At 44.2% G+C, this 19625-nt stretch overlaps 1 protein-coding gene across 1 annotated transcript; it reads right to left on the minus strand.

The window, feature by feature from the left end:
* Positions 1-19345, minus strand: MAU2 (MAU2 sister chromatid cohesion factor). The gene is made up of 19 exons (XM_059831964.1): positions 18917-19345; positions 18805-18822; positions 18480-18545; positions 17689-17784; positions 15943-16037; positions 15377-15404; positions 14728-14883; positions 14013-14159; positions 13451-13541; positions 12671-12774; positions 11558-11635; positions 10901-10966; positions 10525-10608; positions 9487-9536; positions 9164-9241; positions 8591-8702; positions 7908-7998; positions 6055-6182; positions 1-4583 (listed from the first exon to the last, which is right to left on the minus strand). The coding sequence occupies exons 1-19, from the start codon at positions 19343-19345 to the stop codon at positions 4509-4511; spliced, it is 1992 nt and encodes a 663-aa protein (XP_059687947.1). The 3' UTR covers positions 1-4508.
* Positions 19346-19625: the final 280 nt, after the last annotated feature.

Genomic DNA, 19625 nt, shown 5'->3' on the forward strand with positions numbered 1-19625 from the left:
GAGAGGAAACAAAGGCAACAAAGCAGTGCCCCCGGTTCCATCTCATTACATGAGTTACTGTATTTACAGCTTGAGGAAGGAGCACTGGCAGAAGGTACAGGTCCTGCTACTTACAGAGAACTACAAACACTTAACAATACATTGTACAAACCTGACATAACATTTAAAGGTTCACGGCAGGAAACAATTAAATACACTTGCTAAGACAGACAGTAGAAGAGCACAGACAGGTGTTATTTCATCCCGATTTCTCCAAGGGTTCTGTACAGCCTAAACTACCGACACAATTTCCTCCTCGCTCGCTTCTCACCACGGTGGCAAGAACTGCCGTACATTACAGAAACGGGTTTATTCAGCACAATTTGGAGAGCTCAGTAATCTCTCAAGTAAAATGGGACATTACTGAACTCCTTCTAGCGTAACTTTACTTTCGGGAGAATTTGGAAAAATTGAATAAAATTAAAGCAGTGAAGTAACATGGAATACACCGTGCTGAACTCTGCGTGTCCGCAGGCAGCGTCGCAACTGAAGGCCCTAACGTTTTATCAAGGTCAACTTTTGCTCGTGGTGTCACAGTGAGTGCACAAATGGGATGACAGGGGATGAAGTTCATGAATTATTTTTTTTTTTCCCCCAATTCCCCAGCTGCCAGATTGATCTAGATTTACATGGGCCATTCTGATGTTCATACTGTAGGAAATGAAATACAACAGGCAAACACTTCTTCAGACTGCATTCTCTATACATATGTAAGTTTTTACACTATCTACAAAACAGTGATTAGATGCTTCTGTGTAAGTTCTTGCTACTCATTTAAAAATACTAGAGAAAAAACTGTACAGCTCTCTAAATTACATCTTTAGAAGAATAATTTTTTTAGAAGTTCATAAAAGACTTCATGTTTGTTTCTATAGAGAATTAAATGATCGGACAAGAAAAGATTAGAAATATGTTGTTCAAATCAAGTTAGACAGACCAAGCACTTAACATTATCTGTAAACTGTAAACTTCTAGTTTTCTGTTCAACTTTACATACGCATTTGAAAATTAGGAAGAACTTCAGTTATGAGGTCCTTGTTTTAATCTCTGCTACATACAAAAGATACTGAAAAGCAAAAACTATTAAATAATTTAATATACAAGTGTAGTTAAAAAGCACTGTACATTGTAACAAATGTACATTGAATTTCAGAGATAGAAAATCACCGAGTTATTTTCAAATTTACATGATTTTTGAAATCCTGTGATGGGAAGAGGACTCTGGAAGCGGAGAAGAGTTCTGGATGCCACAGGGCTGTGGGTGAGCGCGGCCGAGTGCAGTTCTGCACGAAAGCAAAGCCCAGGTGAAGCTGGCTTGTCACAGACGGGGAAATCCCAGGTTGTTCCTCTGACATTACAAGTTCAGCTACCACATTTAGCAAACGGTTCCTGTTAAAACCTGAGTGCACTTAGATCAGAAGCAAGCAGGCAGCCTTTCCCTCAAGTACTTCCTTCCCTCCCGAGAACAGACCAGCAAGGGATTTGAACTACAAAGCAGCCTGGCTTGCACACAAGTACCGACAACGAGAAGCCAGAAAATTGCCACTGCAAATTGCTCTCCTGTAATGCAATCTTCAGCTCTGCAGGTCTCCGAGCTGGAAGATAAGGTCAGGAGATGCAGCTACCCCAGCAGGCACTGGTGGACGCCTTGCTTGCTGCAAAATGCTTTTCTTCAACTCGGCCCAAACCACAGCTCTCTAGAGTTGGGATTTTTTAATATTGCCTTAGAGAAGCAGCACTTTTTTGGCCAACATTTAAAGCCATTTATTATAGTTGCCATGGGCATGTAATCGGTTAAATAACAGCCTCAGATTGGATGACAAAAGACAAAAAAGAGAATGCCTGCATTACCTGAATGGGACTCTAGCAGGTTTTAAAGTACATCTTTTTCAGCTACCAGGCATTCCTCAGCTGCTAAGAGCACTGCCAAGAAAATGGCCATTGCATTTAGGTGCTTAAAAACAGGTACTGAGTTCTTGCAACTCAGTGACTTACAGAGGGAACAGCCAAAGAGATACTGCTTCCCATACACAAAAAAAGGGAAAGACTTAAAAATAATCCATGGGGTATCAATATTCCCGAAGTAGGACTGACCTGAACATTCCCGATCAAAATCCAGGCACATGACAGCCGCTGAGCTCACGAAGTTGTTCTGTCTCTAACAGAGGCCTGCAGCACAGCCCGGCTGTCTCAGACCTGCCACGGAGCAAGCGTGAACCCACCTCCTCTCGCCTGGAACAGGCAGCGCACTGCCGCCGAGGTGCTGGCATGGAGATGGGCTCCTGCCCCTGGAGCTGGGAGCCTGGCAGCTTCCACGGGAATGCCGCAGCAGGCCGGCTGTCAGCTCTGCGATTCAAAGGCAACAGGAGCCGTAGTCGGGACAGACTGCGAGAGCCGGGCAGCAGACACAGAACATGATAAACGATGCAAAACAGATTCCGTCTGCGTGGATTCTCCCTGTATTTGGTACCTCCAAATACCCTGTACGCTAACTCGCAGATTTCTTTCCTATTTTTTGAGTTCTAAGGGAGACTTTAAACAGCACTGAATTTTTTTTCTTGCAAACCCAGCAATAAGACTCTCTCCCTATACCAAGACTGAGGCCATGTTTTCCCTGGTGGAGATTTAACAAGGCCTAAAATATACATGGCTTCTGCAAGAGTAAATGTCTGAGAACAGGACCTAAATCAGCATCGCATGGCCAGCAGAGGCAAGATAAAATCCTATTCTGGTAACTGGACAAGCACTTGTCCCCTTGATATCATTCAGTGGTAAAAAGTGAGGGGTTTGGATTGCCAGAAGCAAGCGTCTCTGGGAGCTGTTGCTAGACAGGGGACAAGACTTTGAAAAAGAATGCCCATGGGGGGCTGGACTAGATGATCTTTAAGGTCCCTTCCAACCCAACCCATTCTATGATTAAAGACATATTTCACAGTATTCCTTCTACAATACTAAAGGTTTGAGAGGGGTCAAATAATTCCTCTAAACTATTCTCCTCCTCCCTCAGAAAAAGAAGCGATCACAGAAAGCCCTACGCAAGACATTTTTCTGGCAGATTGCTTTTCCCTCCCCCTTTTAAGCTGGGAGATAAATATGCCGAGCTAGCAAGAGAGAAAAACACCTTTATTCAACCCCACGAACCTCACAAACTTTACATGACACTACAATGGACTGGCACAGATCCTTGCTGTAAAGCTGCTGATGCTTCATGGAATGAACAACTCTCACACTTTTCTGCGGAACAAACTTGGGCCCCGTCTCTCCTGACACAGCTGCAGAGGTGCAGGCAGATGCAGTGAGAATTCACAGCTGAAGAGTTCAAAAAACTGGGATAGAACAGGAAAGCTAACACAGAAAAGTTTGGAAACGTTAAGTTTCTGCCAAGGGCAAGGCTATAATTTAGTTTTTCTCATAAGCCTCTGGCTTACACTGGATCTGGGTTTTAACCACCTAGATTAACTCCAACTTCAGTCACTTGTAAAGATCATTAAGGCACAGATGCTGCCTTCCCTGGGTGAGGCTGCAGTGAAGATGCAAAACGCTGTTTCCCAGTCGCTTGGCCTACGCAGGGACTAGACAGGAGGACAAGAACCTTCCTCCTTCCATTCAAATCACGACAAAGGAGCAGAGAGGGAGAGAGCTGTGGTTCTGCCTTACCCTGTGCCAGACTGGACATCAGCACAGGGAGATAGAAGACCCTCACAGGGACAAAGAGGTGGCATGTTGTCACACGCTCATGAATCTGGGAGGTGGAACCTGCTCCTCTGACAACAGCGCAGGTCTGCTCTGCTCGGCCTGGAGTCTGCCCCGAGGACACTAACACCCCTCCTCCGGCTGCAAACGCCCTGCCCGTCCGAACTCCGATCTCGCCGATCATCATCCTTACCTTCACTGCAAGGCTACAAACAGCACTGGCAACGACTTGTGGACGATGAGAAGGAAAGAATATTACCTCAGAAACTAAACTTAGAACTTTAGGGCACCCTACACTCAATCATGATTTAATCCAATTATTCCCAGGAGTGGAAGGGCGCAAAAGCATTAGAACTGGCACGCATCATACTCCAGGGAAGGTTTAAGTACTTAGAATACAATCGGCATTCAAAACTGTGTGAGTCCTCTTCATTTTCTGTGACAATTTCTAAAAAATAGGTATCTAACGATTTAAGGAACAAGTGTCCTTTGGACTAAACCTTAATTCTCAGCAAGAGGAAAGCAGATTAAAACCAGTAGGTATATACACACTAGCTGTATATTCACACACGTTATGTAAAAGCAGCTTAAAATGCCCTTCTCACTTTGCAAGTCTATGAAATGTACGTTGTCTTTATGCAATCTGTTTCCTACAAGGCCCTCACTAGAAGAGGAATTTGCTGCCTTTTCTTTGAAGAAAAGATTTTGCATGAATTTTTTCTCCTTTTTTGGCATTTTTGTCTTTTTAAACACACTGTCCTGATAGTTATTCTTTTTCACAGGAGACTGGCCAGGCTGGTGGTGGGTCCGTTCTGTGCCTGGAACTGTACAGGAGGTGGTCCATCTGTCCACTGAAAGATAACAAACAGCATGAAAATCCTACAGCCACTGCCTGGGGAGGAACGGCGGCGAGGCCAGAGGAAGGAGCTCGCCGTACAGACGTTCGCTACCTTGAGATAATTAAAGATTTCATCACTAGAAGTTGCATATCAGGTTTGACTTTGTTTTACATGCATGGAGCTTCCATCCCTGCAACGGTATTTCTTTCGAAGCCACTCCACATGCCCGTCATTCCAAACCTAGCTGACTCCCGTGCTGAATCTAGGGTGACTGGCAATTGAGTGAAAGCATTTCCTGCTCTCCCAGGTAAACGTCCAACTGTCCAAACACAGGAAACCATGACTTGCACAAACGAGGGACCTAACTATCGATGTGTTTCAGCCCATTATACACTGCAGCTATAGCGCTTCCAGAGCAAGTAAAGCCTCTGGTCGTCACCCATGTCATCACTAAATTATTTTCCTGTTACGTTAGTCAAAATCTTCTAAAATGAGCAGACTCAGTATTTGTTTCTTAATCCTCTTTCCCCTCTGGATTTTTACTTCGGCATAGATTATGCAAAAGCCAGCAACAGCAAGCAAAGACAGCAGAGGCGGGAGCGCTGGCCCACGGGTGGAGACGGGCCCCTGGCTGTGGGGGTCTCTCAGCCCCAGCCACATCGCAAACACTTCCCTTCTCCCAAGTCTCGGGATCCCTTTGCGAGCAAAGCCAGCAAACAGTGTCTTCCTATTGGCCTTTTCCCCCCCTTTCTTCTCCCCAAGAGGGAATGTTGGGAAAACAATGTCAAGTTCGCTGCATCTCACATTCCTATTTGGACATTACTTTGGTCCAGAACAGTAAATTATCTTACGCCCTTGCTGAGTTGCAGCTTAGGAAAGCATTCTATATTCTTAAAACAGTGTTAAAAAGGTTTCTGACAGGAAGGACATCAATATTTGAAGTCCAAAGAAAGTTGCACCTTAAGGCAATGGCTATGCAGACATCAAACGGTACATTAACTGGAAATTCAGATTTATAGATTAGTGGAAAAAAAACCTTAGGAACACCAAAGCATCAATAGAAACTGTACTTTCAGCAGTGCATGACAAAGTGTTCCCCAGAACAAGGCAGACTGGATGGCCTAAACATTAAAACAAAGCCTGAGAACATGGTAAGTTTCTTTCAAAAGCAATAGTTGTCACCAAAACAAAGTGGCTACCTGCTACAAAAGCCATTTAAAACACCTAAGTTCTGGTGTACCAAGAAAACACTTCAAGAAACAGAGACCATACCTACCAAATAAACTTTTTATAAAGTGAATTAATTCATTGAGTCACACTTCCTTTTCCTATTATCAGTCCAGTTTAAATACTAGGAAGTAGACCGAATTTTGGCAACTTACTGAGAATTGTGCTCAGCAGAAGAGAGGAATAGTAAAGGAAAGCAAAGCGCATTGTTTTGCCTCAAAAAAACGCTCGTAACCACAAGATGAAGACTGCTTACCGTGATTAGATTGTGTTCTGGAAGACTGCACGCCTCGATGTGGTCCTGGAGGAGCTGTTGTGAGAAGTTTTGATGCATCTGTGCTGCCTCGTGGGCATCCATGGCGTTTCCACAGGCTTTGTTCAGGTCTGAAAGACAAGAACATCGTGTGCTCACCAAAAAACACTCTTTGGACTTGCTTCCAACTGACCAGCTCTCTTCTCTGAAAAGACTCTTCCCTATATTTGATGAATCCCTATATTTGATGAATCCAATTATTGATTTAAACAGCCAATATCCCAAACTCCTACCACTTCTGAATCAAAACCCCTTTTAAGAGAAGCTGGGGCACATGGGGAACCTGAAGCCTCCCCTCTTCCAACAGTACTGGCAGCGCACATAGCAGGATTTGGTGTTATTTAGTTTCCAACTATTAAAAAGAACATTACAGGAGCTCTAAAAGGAGGAAGCAAACTCCTCACTCCAAGAAAAGTCCCTGTGCAGTTTGTATCCAGATTTTTAGTCCCCAGCACCATCTAGTGGGAAGAGGACAGGCTCGCCGGTTTCTCACTGCAGCTCCAGAATTCAGCAACGCAGGTTTCAGAGGTCAAGCAATGCTTTTTATTTTGGTGAATCCTCGCTTTTGGGGGGACTCCAGAAGCCTCCTGCTTCGCATACAGTAAAATGTGTACATACTAGTGTCTTGTTTTCTGTGAGGTTTACTCACAGGTATTAGCTCAGTCACATTTAAGACTGGTAACCTACTAAGAATCACACAATTTCAGCCACAAATCACAAGCAGCCCAGTGCGTCAGGGGCCGAGATGCTGCACCTCCTATTGATGAGCATGTGGTTGTGTTTTGTTATTCCTCAGCGAGCCCCTTTTCTTCAAAAGTAGGGAATTGGTTCTATAGAGGAAGCTGTTAGGAAAAATCAAAGCAGAACGGAAACAGTGCCTCTCGCTGTTCCCAGGCTACTGGATACAACCGGAGGCAACAGCAGCTGAACATGGTGTGGTGTTTCATCTACAGCGGGTTCATCATTGTACTATCGGCATGTTTTGTACGGGAACTACCGCTTGGAAATGAATAAGGAAAGTGTTTCAATTGCCTGGAAGCGGTTTTGTAGCAAAGGCAAGAGCAAAGCAGAAAATAAGTCTGGCCCCCAGTGCTCAACACGGAGCACTGTGCTTGTAGTAAACATGACAATTTAATATAAATTGAAGCTGCAGGGTAAGTTCTTGGAAAAAGGGTAGAGTTACTGCTTTATTTTCTAGTGAGAGCAAATCAATTGCAGCATTAATGTTGATGGTCTGCCAAGAAGCTAGTCGGTATTTGAACAAAGCATCCTGGGGCCTCGGTAAGTCAGATGAAACAGTAATTATGTATGAAGTGATATAATAGTCTCTTATATTTATTAAAGCCCATACACAGAAGCAAAGCCTAAGTGAAACGTAATAAAATGTTTACTACAATTGGAACGGCAGTCAAAGAAAAGCAGAGCAGCAGCAGAATGGATGCTACAGGGGTGCAAACCGGAGCCTCTTCCGAACAGTCACCACTTCAGCTGTTTGGATCATAAACTGCCGTCCAGCAACGGCAGGAGACACCCAGCTGCTGCCTCGCACCAGTCACACGGGATGCTGGAGCACTACAAGGCCGCCTCACCCCAAAAAAACCCAACTGGAGTATCTGCCAGCAGCTCCAGAGCTGCAGGTCAGTGACTGGGAGAACCATCTTGCACTTCTAGCGGTGTTTTTTAAACCCAGGCAGTCCCCCAGCAAGCACTGGCATGTGCCCCCATACTCAGTCCCCAGTTAGTAGCGATGGGCTCTTCGCCACTTTTCTTAAGTACAAGGCCTTTTCCTAACTTACCTCTCAACAGAGCTGAAGACCAGAGCTGCACTGACATGTCTGGTATCTTGCTTGCAAGCTGCATGGCCGGCACTACCATGTTATTACTTTCCTGGTGAAGAGCAGATATCAACATAAAATGGGTATTATTTTTCTTTCCCCTTGCAAATACACATTAGAGATGTTAAATTTGTGACGAAAAATTTGTCTACTTTAATTACTGCCATGTTCTAGCTAAGAAGTGGAAGTGCTTAATGGGACAATAACCCAAACACATCATTTCTAAAGCTGTTGCTCTGTCCTAGGAATTATGGTGTCTATCTTGTGCAAGATAATAGAAATATTTCATGCATTCTGGCATATGGCGAGAATTAAGGAGCTCATACCCACAATTCCTTCCAAAGCAATCCAGTTGAATGATGTTATTTGTCCTTTATTCAGCTCCTTTTTTCAAGTGATTTCAGGCATTATAGAAACACACACTTCTAAAACAGACTTCAAACACTACTACTTTGTTAAAGTGTTATTAAACATGCAAATTACAGCTACAGAATTATGTAAGCCCAAAATCTGCCAACTTTTAGTGGAACACCAATAAACAAGCATTCTTAAAATAAGATTAATTGAACAAAGTGTCCTGATCTTCTTCGGCAAATGACAAGTCAAACACTTACACGGTAACACCAGAGACAGCGAAGGCTTACCCTGTGATTCCCTAACACGTAGAATATATGACCCAGGAGTACCAGAGAACATGCTGTTAATCGATTCAAGTCTTCTGCATTTGACATTTTCAGCGTTTCTCGCAAAAATCGTCTACCAAAACACAGCAAAAATAAAGTGTTTTAAAAACTCTATTTTTCCTCCAGTACGTAAGAATCATCATTAAGAACTGAATTAATCCAACTGGCAAATATTAGCACTCGGGAATAAATGTGTGCTGCAGGTGACCTTAAACAAAGCTCTTAGTTCCCAAACCTCACCTTTCATTTAGCAAAAATGACAATAATAGAGGCCCTCCTTTGAAAAGCGTTCGTTTCAGATGTGCCGCGGCATAACACGGCACCAGTATTATTATTAGCATTCAGAACTAAAGAGATCTAAACCCAACAGCTTCATGGTATTTTCCCCTAAGTAAGAAACAGAAGGTTGACTACATCCACAGGGAAGACTGTTTGAAAGCAAGGCCTCAGGGTTTTCATTTTTAATCTTAAAAAGCTCGAGGGAGTTTCTCCTTTTTCCCCCCCCACCTCCCAAGCGCGCCCATTTATACTCACTTTGCCTCATTGTATCTTCCTTGGAAGAAGGAGAATAGACCTCGGATGTAGAAAGCCGCTGCTCGAAGACAGTGAGAGCTACAGACAAAGCAACGCGTTGACATCTAGGCATTGTGCAGCGATGACATGCATTACAGGCAGATTTCTAGGAATTTGCCTAATAATCAAATCTCCAAACAAAACATTGTATCTAACACGCGGTCAGAACTTCTGCCTTGAAAAGAAGTTGATCATTTTGTTTTCTTATAAAAAAAGCCTGCTACAGATCCAGTATTACATCACCAATACAACATCAGCATGTAGATAGTTTCTGGAATTCTCACCTCACAGGAAAATTATGGTCTGGATTTATCCTTTCCAATAAGCTGTAAAGCTACAAAGTGGGAGGGGAAAAGAAAGATAATCAGCATTTCTCACATAAACAGGCTTACAGTCTGACAGCAAGTGTTTTCATAGTGCACATCAAATCAAAGTGGTGCACGTCACTACAAACACACTCAAGTTCACTTGTATGGGTTAGATCATAGCACAAACGTTCCAACGTTGGGCCGTTTTATGCTCATTTTGATCCTAACATCAAGTTTTATACAAAATACGGTTTCTCAGACTTTATAGAACTTTGTATACAATGTTAATATTTCCTCAGAAAGCTTTTAGCTGTTGTAACTAACTGAGCTGTTCAAGACCCAAACGAATGCCGTATCAGATCTGCTATTTAATTAAAACCAGAAATCAACTAAGCAAGAAAAAAGTCAACTTTTTTAATTATTATTTTTGCTCTCAAAGCTTTTTAACAAAGTACCATGTGCTTGGAAAAAATGTTCATTTACATCCCCTGCATAAGAAACGTGAAAAGTTACTGCCGAGGGATCAGACACGTCACAGAGAGTGCACGCAGCTGAATTTCTGCATTAATACGGCTTCAGCCACATCGCTGAAGCAGAAGGGACACACACCTGCACATACCTATTTCTGGATGTTTAGTTCAACCTTGCTAGGTTTTATGTAATCTAATACAACCCCTAGATGGATGGAAACCAAAGCGAACAGGCTGAACGAGTCAAGACAACAGAGTTAACCACACACTCCCCATTGGGAAGCTTGCCCTCCCAGCGCTGTGGAGAATTCTCTGTCCCATCCAGAACACTCTGCTTCAGTGGTTTGCAGCTAGGCCAGCTGACACCACTGGCTCTTTACCGTTAATTGACATTATCCTGATTAAGGAGTTGCCTGGCTGTCAGACAAGGCACCATTTTGCAAAAAAATGCTCAGAAAAAAAAAAAAGAGTAGTCCAAGCACAGTAGCGGTTTTTTCTCCAAGAAAGTTCTGACTTTTAGAACGACGGTCAGAAACCAGCTTACCTCTTGATGCCGGTTGCCTTCCCTGATGTACACACTGGCTAAGTTTGTCACAATAAATGCCCACAGTTCTTGATGCGTGGTGAGCTAAAACAAACAAGATACCAACAGCAGAGTCAAATACTTCAGCATCTAACCCAGAATTTGCTCACCACATGTAAATCCCAGATTTGATGTCTGATATTTTGCTATTAATAAATCCTCCTGATCCGAACTGTGATCAGCGTAGGGGAAAAAAAAAAGGAACTAGGGCAACTCATATAGATGATCTCCACATTTCCCTTCCAACCTCAACTGTTTGGTGACCCACACAAGAATTGCAACAAGCCCACTTCCACATTGAACAGCCATAGTAAATAGTTTGGGAAGGAACTCTTACCCTCAGTGCTGTAGTAAATTGTGCTTCTGCATTGTCCATGCAATTAACAGAAATGCAGTAGAGCCCCTGTAGAAGACAGGATATTTCTAAGGTAATGCATAATACAATTATAGCAATTAATTATAGCAAGCCGAGAATGTGAAGACAAAAGGCATACACAAAACCACAGAAATCTCAGGATATTAGCAGGAAAAAAGGTAACCAGCAAGTCTTAGTTTTGCTTGGCTCTGGGAAAAATAAGCCATTTCTAACAAAGTCCTTCAAAATAGTACGTTCCTGTAAAAAACCTTTATCTAAGAAAACCCTCTTCATTTCTTGTAATACTCAAACAGCAATGCTACCTAAATTCTTCCCCATACGCAGTTCCCACAACACACTGTCTCAAACGTGCACAGTATAAATCTCATGTATTGACCTTGCACACTAACTATCATGCTACATGTCACTTGTTTTAAAAAGGGATTTAAGCCTTTGGCAGGTTTAAATAACACTGGGTTTGAGTCCCCACAGCAGGACTGGCAACTGGTAACACAGACCCCGTTACTCAGCAGGAAATCTTGCTGTCTGCCTCACTACGTTCTCATTAGTTACTGGTGATGAGTCTTGGGCACGGTCTTCCATAAAGTCAAAAGTTTACTGCTAATTGTAGACACTTACTAATAGAGTGTGCAGCTGGGCAGCATGATTGGAAAACAGTCTGGGAGACTGCTGGCAGAGCTGACAGACTTGTGAAATCTGTTAGGAAAAAAAAAAATTTTAAGATACCTTTTCTCCATTTCATTTTATGCTCTAAATCCATCTACTTGCATCATACATGTCATTCAGTACGTTTCAGTGATTGGTTCAAGAATCCTAAGTCACGCTCCGAGGTAAAAGCGGAGGCTAGACTTGCCTCAAGCCAAGGTACACGCGCTGCTCCACACACACTCCTCCCACACAGACGCACGCTCAAACTGGATTTGAATTATTTGCTTTGCAGCAGCTCCGCCATATGGTGGCACCACCTGCAAACCAAGTCACAGATCTCTTCTGACACGCTCAGAATTTGAGTTGGCACGCAACAGAAGAACTGGAATCAAAATCTTCCACAGGGTACGTGCTTGGGATGAGTTTTATGAGCCAGAACCAATGACTGTTCTTTTAGGAGGCTAAATTTCCCCCCACCCCCCGAGTACGTTCACGAGAAGGCTGACAGCAGAGGTTGAGATGATACAGCAGTATGTCCTATAAATAAGGGATGGATGAACAGGAATGAAAAATGACTGAGAATGGGAAAAAAGCACCGTTCTTTCTTCCGTTCAGTAACACTGTCCCTCTCGTCCTTCCAGCCAAACTATGTAAGAGGAGGAAAGGACAGAAAGGCAGGGAACCTTGAAAACTAAGAAATACTTGGACAAGACACAAACACTAAGAGGAAGAGTTAAGAGCCACTCTGTCATGAATCTGAGGGGAAGGGAAGAGACACCGGAGTCAGAGTGCAGCGTACAATCAGGAAGGTCAGTTTTAGCCACTGATCAATTCTTGTTGACTCTATCAGCAACTCCAAAGTGTTCTTAAACAAAATATTTAAGAGAAGGCTAATTCCACAGCTTCAGAGTTCTGGTATCCTGAGCACTGTTGGACCAGACTATATCTGTTAGTTCCAGCAGTCAGCACTGCTGGAATCCTCATCTCAGCCCAAGTATCTTCCTCAAAACAAAAATTCCCATATTTTAAAAGTTATCACTGCATACATCCACAACTAGGGAAATGATCAAAACCCATTTTTACCTCCTGCAATGCTGTGGCTTTGTGGCCCGTGACAAGCCGGCACATGATAATATGTTCCAACAAAATAACTTGGAAAGATGACAAGATAGGACTGCAGTCCAGCACTGAAGAGGGAAAAGTAACTCAGTAAGTGAAGTTAAGACGATATTAACATCCCAACCGCGCAGCCTCCCCCGCACCTAGCCAGCTTCCTCCATTGCAGGTGGTTCAGCAAGACTTCAGTACAAAGACCCCTTTGTGGAAATCTAGAGCATGATGTCTTTGGCTGGACCACCTGGTGTCCAAAGAGCCAGCATACTGCCCAGCTCCTCTTCCATATGCCACGGGAAGGATGGCAGAGGTTTAAAAATTAAAAAACCCCAAACTAAAAAACCCACCAAAACCCAGTGCCTGAACTGTCAGGAGCAGGAGTCTGAGCACCAGATCAGGAAAAACTCCTTGACAACACATGCTCCGTTTACAGAATCAAAAGCTTGGATAACCAAATACACAGACAATCAGAAAGGCAGCATGAAAAACGCCTCTATTTACAGCCCTATTTACTGAGTTAGAATAAAAACCCCCAAAACTTGATTTCTGTATTCAAAGTAACTACCCAGTTTTAAAACAGAGCAAAGTTCTTAGATGCAGCAGAAACAGACTGACAGCAGGCTGTCCCAGTGAGCTAAATAAGGTTACTGTGGTTTTGTTTTGTGTTTTGTTTTTTTTTTTTTTTAATTTAAATTAGTAGCAAGTAATGGAATCTTGAGGCATCAGCTAAATTATAATCCTTAACCTTACTTTTTAGCTTCTCTAGCTGCATGAGTGCTTTGTCTGTGTACTTCTGAGCCTTCTCCAGGTACCCTGCTTGCATGGAATGCATCACCGTCACCTGCCAGAAAACACAGGAAAGATGACAAAAAATTATCTTTGCAAGGAGGAGAGGTCTGGGAGTTCACACAACTCCTCAGCTACCAGCTTTTTAAACTCAATTTTGGCATCATTCAGGAGTATAATCATATGCAAGAAGTGGAGCAACTAGTTTCAGGAATTTGAAGTCAAGATTGTCGCTCTGTTGGTAAAAATAAGCCAACGTAGCTCTACTTCGTATGAGTTAATTTGATTCTATTTGGCTTAGATATTAATAAAGACACATTCCAGTTTCCAGACTCCTTGCACAGTCTCTTCAAACACTGACATCACTGAAAGCAATAGTCTCACAGATGCTGTGGCAGAATTAAACTGTCAGTATAACGTACAGCAGCATACGGTCTGCAGAATCTATCGCTGCTGGCTCCAAGCGATTTTTAGCCAATTCCTCATTAATTAGCAATATACATTAAGCAAAAAAAGAGCTTCTCACCAAGTAGACAAGCACACACATGTGTTCCTTGGGCAGCCAGTGAAAGAGATCAGCAGGGTTGCTGGGCAGAATTTCATCATCGTGCAGCGTAGAGATGGTCTGGATGCATTGCTGAAGCTGTTTCAGGCATGGCTTCACACTTTTCACCTGCGAAAGATGATTCACATCAGACATAGCTGCTGCAGCCCAGATGCTTGAACGTTTAATTACTTGGGAAAACTTGCCAGGCAATAAATAATCTCCACATTCAGGAAATTAGTTCATGCATAAATCATACCACCAGCGTGACAGAACAGTCATGTTCTACTTTAGGCCCGTTCCAGGATTAACAACAATCAGCCCTTCGTATTTGCATATGCGACCAACAGACACTCAAAATGTTTTTCAAAATTACACACACTCAAAATGTTTTTCAAAATTACACACAAAGCCTGTCATCTCCGCCAACATTAAATGGAAGCAAGAGTGGCTGCCATGGCTAAAAGCATATCACAGTAAACCTTTCCTCAAGGAAGAAGAAATGAATGTCAGTTCTTCACTCCTCATTTCATTTGTGATTAAATTCTATAGACAGTAAGTTTCATTAACAAAAAGCAAGTGCAGCAAAAAAAAAAATCCCCCCAAATCCCCTCAGTGTAATCATTAGCTACTTTTGCAGCAGTACTTTTTCCCCAGTTCTCACCTGGGAACTGTAAGAAGCAAAACTCGCACGTACCTGCCCAGCATCCAGGTAATGCGTGACCTGCAGGACTAAGAAGAAAACGCGTAACGACTCTTTCTGGATGGGGTTTCCTTGCCAGTTTTCAACTATCTGCCCGCAAAGTGTAAGGAGAGGGTGCACCTCCTGCAGCTTTCGTTCCATTAGAAGGAGCTACAATTTTAAATAAAAATTCATTATTTTGGGGCTAAACAGTTTAAACACTCAGAGAACCACAGCAGAGCCCCAGGTACGTTGATCTATTATTTAAAACAAAAACAGACTCAAAGACATCTTATTGCAAGAGCACCAGCCTTTTCACATGATCAGATTTTTCACCCCTAATTACAAGGGCTCCAGTGACAATTTGCAATTACTCTTTTTCCTTCCAGAAAATTATTTGACATAATTAATAAAGGAGAAAAAAAGCGCCAAACCTATTCACAAGAATTTCACAAGAATCCTGCCGACTTAAGGCTTATCCCAGCCATATTTTAATACTGTGCTTGCTCACGTGAATAAAACAATATATAAAGCACAGATAAGCATGCAAGATACCTTAAACCAAATAACCTGTACTCAGGCAGGTTACATTCTATCGCTCTGTAACTTGCATTATACTAGTTAAAAAAGGAAACAGTTAATTTTAAAAGTACATCCAACTTACCATCCCCTTGCTTAGCAGAAACAGTGCTCTGAAATGAAACAAAACGATGTCATGCTCAAAAACAAAAGTTACCCAAACCACAACTGTATATATAAACCCTGAGAAAAAAATAGATTTGCTCTTCTCCCCCTCAAAGACAATAGACAAAACAGTTTTAAGGAACCTGCCACAGAAAGTACATTTAAAAGCTAGATGGAACAGTCCAATCATAGCCCCAGGAATCAAAATCCCAGCCTCTCAGGTTTGCATCTAAGCTTTGGAAAGTTCCAGTTACAATAGCTTCTAAGGCCAAAACAGGCTACTGGGAAAACCTGCTGATAAAAACAATAAACAAAATTCATTTTGAAAAAAGACTCTCCAGAGTCTTAGTGGACATTACTGGTTTTAACAGAAAAAGGAAGAGCTGGAGAAACTCTCAGATCTAAGAGAAGACTCAGAAATATTGGTTTGCCTGTAAAACCCACATAGCAATCACATCTCTAAATAAAACTAGAATACCTCTAAGTAAAACGTAGAGGAAACCAAAATATTTTCTGTGGGAAGGGAAAAAGGCCCAGGGAACTCACCTGGTATACTCTGATCCTACCACCCGAGCATATTCTGCTCCAACTCCGAGAAGGTCACAGGCTGATACTAAGTCTTTTTCAAGTGTATGTAGTTGCTGAAAGAAAAAAAAAAAAGACTGTAAGAGATAAGCATTTTCTTTATGAACCTAATTAGCAATTTCAAAAAATGTAATTACTCCTGTGCTTTACACGTGACAAGTGCTAAACTGGTACTTGTTAAATGCATCATCTGATTTTAGACTCGTTTTCCAGAACACCTGGCATTCTCCAAAAAAAAGTCTGTAACATTTCAAAGAAAATGTCTCAGCCCAGTTTCATACCACGCAAAGCTATTATAATTCATTAGGGTCACATACAGATCAGATCCCAACAGCTCCAATATAACCGCGGACCGTTACATTGGAGTCACGGGAACAACCGGGTGTGTTTTTCAGCAAGAAGAGCAGAGAAAGTCTGCAAGGTGTGTTTCAGGCAACGGGGAGAGGATGATGCAGCCGCCAAAGCACCTCTCACTCCCTCCTGCCTGCCAACTGTTGTACCTTCTCCAAACTCAGGCAGAAAGCCACGCAGTTGTAAAACAGGCACCAAGGCAATGAGACGCACAGGCCTCTGTGGTCAAGCAAAAGCCAGAAAGAAAATATCACTCAGAAGAGAAATCAGCACAGAAAGTCAAGCTTCAAGGAAGGATCCTATTCAGAGGCAGGCACTGAGAAAAACGCTTAAGCTTCTTGTGAGTACTCAGGCATTAACTCATTGCAAAGTAAACATTTGTCCTTTAATCGATAGGAAAGTAAGGCTCTCCACAATTCACTGTTCCTAAACTACACAAAGGAGCCTGGCAATTCCTTTTAAACGAAGCTGGTCTGCTTGTTTAAGCTCATCAGGACAGGGGAAAAGACAAGTACAGGTGACTATTAAGACAGTCTTCAAAGATAAAATTGCTTCCTAACTAGCTCTCTGCTGCGGAGTACCTGTAAAGAGCAATTAACTCCCTCAACACTCATGTTAAACACCTGGAGGCTCTTTAGGAGCAGAGAAGAGGCATAATCTGGAAAAATAGGGGGAGTTCTTCAGCAACAAGCTGCTCTTCCCACTGAGCAGTTACCTTTCTGGATATGCTCCCCACCTAATGCATCAGCTCACTCAGGAAAATCAGCACTTTATGAGTAGTTCCACAGCTGAAGACTGTAACAAACACTGCAAATTCCAGCATGCACCAGTTTAGTCCTAGGAGCAAAGACGGTGTGACCCGTGCAGCTGAAGCCACGCTTAGAGCATACTACAGAACAGGAAGAGTAACATTGCTTGGAGGCCTTTGCACCAGCTGCTTTTCCCATCCCAGTTCTGCTCTGTATGCTAATTACATTGAAAATAATCAAACGAACACTTCAGGCTGGCAAGCTCCAACTCCAGCAGGCTTTAAGAGAACATTTGCCCTTACTGCAAGCCATAAGGTGGATTTTATTTTGCTCCACCTCTAAAGTTGTCTGTCACTAGAGCCCACAGAATGATCCTTGCTGCTTTCTTCCCTAAAAGGTGGGCCTTGATCCAATCTGTAGTCCACCAATGTATCATTACTTTACAGCATGAACTTTTTTCTTCTTTTGTCTCTCCATTAGCAGCAATGACTGGGGGGGAGGGGGGAAGGGAAGGCATCCAAGCTCTTAAGAAGAATACAGATATTTTCTAGGCATTTTTTCCAATCACAGTGCTACAGTAACATGGCTATGAATATAAATCACTTACTGCAAGTTGAAAAAGCAATCTACAGTGCCAGTACGGAGTCTGCTGTGAAATCTGAATGGCTTTGCGTAACAGAGGTTTTGCTGTATCCACTGAATTCTGAAACAGAAACATGCCCCCTAGTCAACATAAAAAACAGGCTACTGGGAACTTCATCACTAACAGTAACAACTTTTAAACTAGTTGTATTCTGTGTTGATCCCCCATTAAATTCTTATAGGTCAGGAACTGCAGAACATGAAAAGCAATGAAACCAAGTATTAAACACGCAGGCCCACACATCTACGCTTGACTCAAAGTCTGTTCAAAAGTATTAGCTATTTAACTCCTTTGGCCACTATTCTAACGTGCACTTTTTTCCTGCATGCGAGAGAAAAGGCAAACATTTGCTTCAGAGAAAGACTAGCTAAGGGTTTTCTGGAGAAAAAGAATAAAAATAACCTAGGAACACAACAAAAGCCTGAGGAAAACCGTCTGCTTCCCTCCCTCCCCTCAAATTAGCCTGTCTTTGCCTAAATGAGGGCTAGAAGAAATACTCTGGCCAAGTAAACTTCCTTTGCCGTGGAAGACCGGCATTGCAATTCCAGCAGCAACTTTCACAAGAAGAAGGACCAAAAGTCTTTCAGGTTTACTCCTTAGTACTCTCTATTTACATTGCAGCTGACCTCTAAAAGTTTCGTAAATCCTATTATTAATAGCGATACACTACCCCAAGACCAAAGACGCTCCAATTAAATACAGCCCTCCAGCCCTAGGACAACCGACAATTTCTGAAGTAGTCTCAGCGCACTCACCTCCTGACAATACAGTTCGGACAGAAGGCTGGCTGCCTCAAACTTAACATCTTCAAACTGGGGAATCTAGCAGCATCAGAGTTAAGTAAATATTCAACACTGGCTGGAACACAGCAACACTCCAACATCAAAAACCCCCCTTTATAGAACATACATGTTAAGAAAGCGGCCCACAACCACAGAAGTAGATTAAAAATACCAGCTAAATCCCCATCCCCAGGGCCAGGCTCTCTCTGCAGAGGCGTTTTGCTATCGGAGCCCTCGCTGCAGGAGCGAGGTGGCCGGGCAGCGATGCTCCTCGCCCGGGCGGCCAGGAAAAGGATACTTGCTGGGATATCAACCACTGCAAGAGAAGACAGCGGGTTAGTCTGCAACCACCACAGGCCGGCCCCGCTGACAGGGCCCCCCCTCTCCCAGCCGCCCCCCCCGGGGCTCACCGCCTTCTCCAGGTGCCCGCGGGCCTGGTCGCCGTTGCGGGTGTGGTGGTAGAGGACGGAGCCGAGCTGGAGGTGGGTGCGGGCCTCCATGCGGGCCGGGGGCTTGCGGGGCAGCACGGCCTGCAGGCAGTGCACGCAGAGCCGCACCTTGGGCGGGCTCGACGTGCGGAAGTGCTCGGCCAGGCCCAGCAGCGCCAGGTACCACGACTCCCCCCCGGCCGCGCCGCCGCCCGACCCCGACCCCGGTGCGGGCCCAGCGCCACCGCCGCCACCTCCTCCTCCACCGGCCCCACCGCCGCCTCCGCCACCCGCCTCCCCGGAGCCCGCCGCACCGCCCGCCGCCGGCTGCGGCTGCTGCTGAGGCGGCGGTTGCTGCTGAGGGGCCGCGCCAGCCGCCGAGCCCGACGCGCCCGCCGCCACCGCCGCCATCTCAGGGCCGCCGCGACAACACGGGCGGGAGGGGAGGGGCGGAGGCGAGGAGCGGCGCGCGGGGGCCGACGGGATATGGAGTCCGCCCCGCCGCCGCCGCCGCCGCCCGCGCGGGCTGCTGGGAGGCGTCTGCGCGCCTGAGGCGCTGATGGGAAATGGCGGGACGCGCGCGGCCTCATGGGAGTTGTAGTCCCAACAGACGCTGCCACCGGGCTCTATGGGGGAGCTGGGGAAAGAGTGTGGCGGCCGCACCCTCCCCTCCCCGCAGCGAGCCGCTTAA

This window comes from Gavia stellata, chromosome 32, assembly GCF_030936135.1.
Source record: "Gavia stellata isolate bGavSte3 chromosome 32, bGavSte3.hap2, whole genome shotgun sequence".
In the NCBI taxonomy this organism is placed as follows: Eukaryota; Metazoa; Chordata; class Aves; order Gaviiformes; family Gaviidae; genus Gavia; species Gavia stellata.

Bases quoted from the DNA above. Each gene is read 5' to 3' on its own strand.
- MAU2 (XM_059831964.1), bottom strand. From the start codon at position 19,345: ATGGCGGCGGTGGCGGCGGGCGCGTCGGGCTCGGCGGCTGGCGCGGCC. The intron at 10,609-10,900 runs GTAAGAGTTCCT...TGTTTGTTTTAG, and splicing joins AATTTACTACAGCACTGAGG to CTCACCACGCATCAAGAACT. The intron at 7,999-8,590 runs GTAAGCCTTCGC...GCTCTTCACCAG, and splicing joins ACGTGTTAGGGAATCACAGG to GAAAGTAATAACATGGTAGT.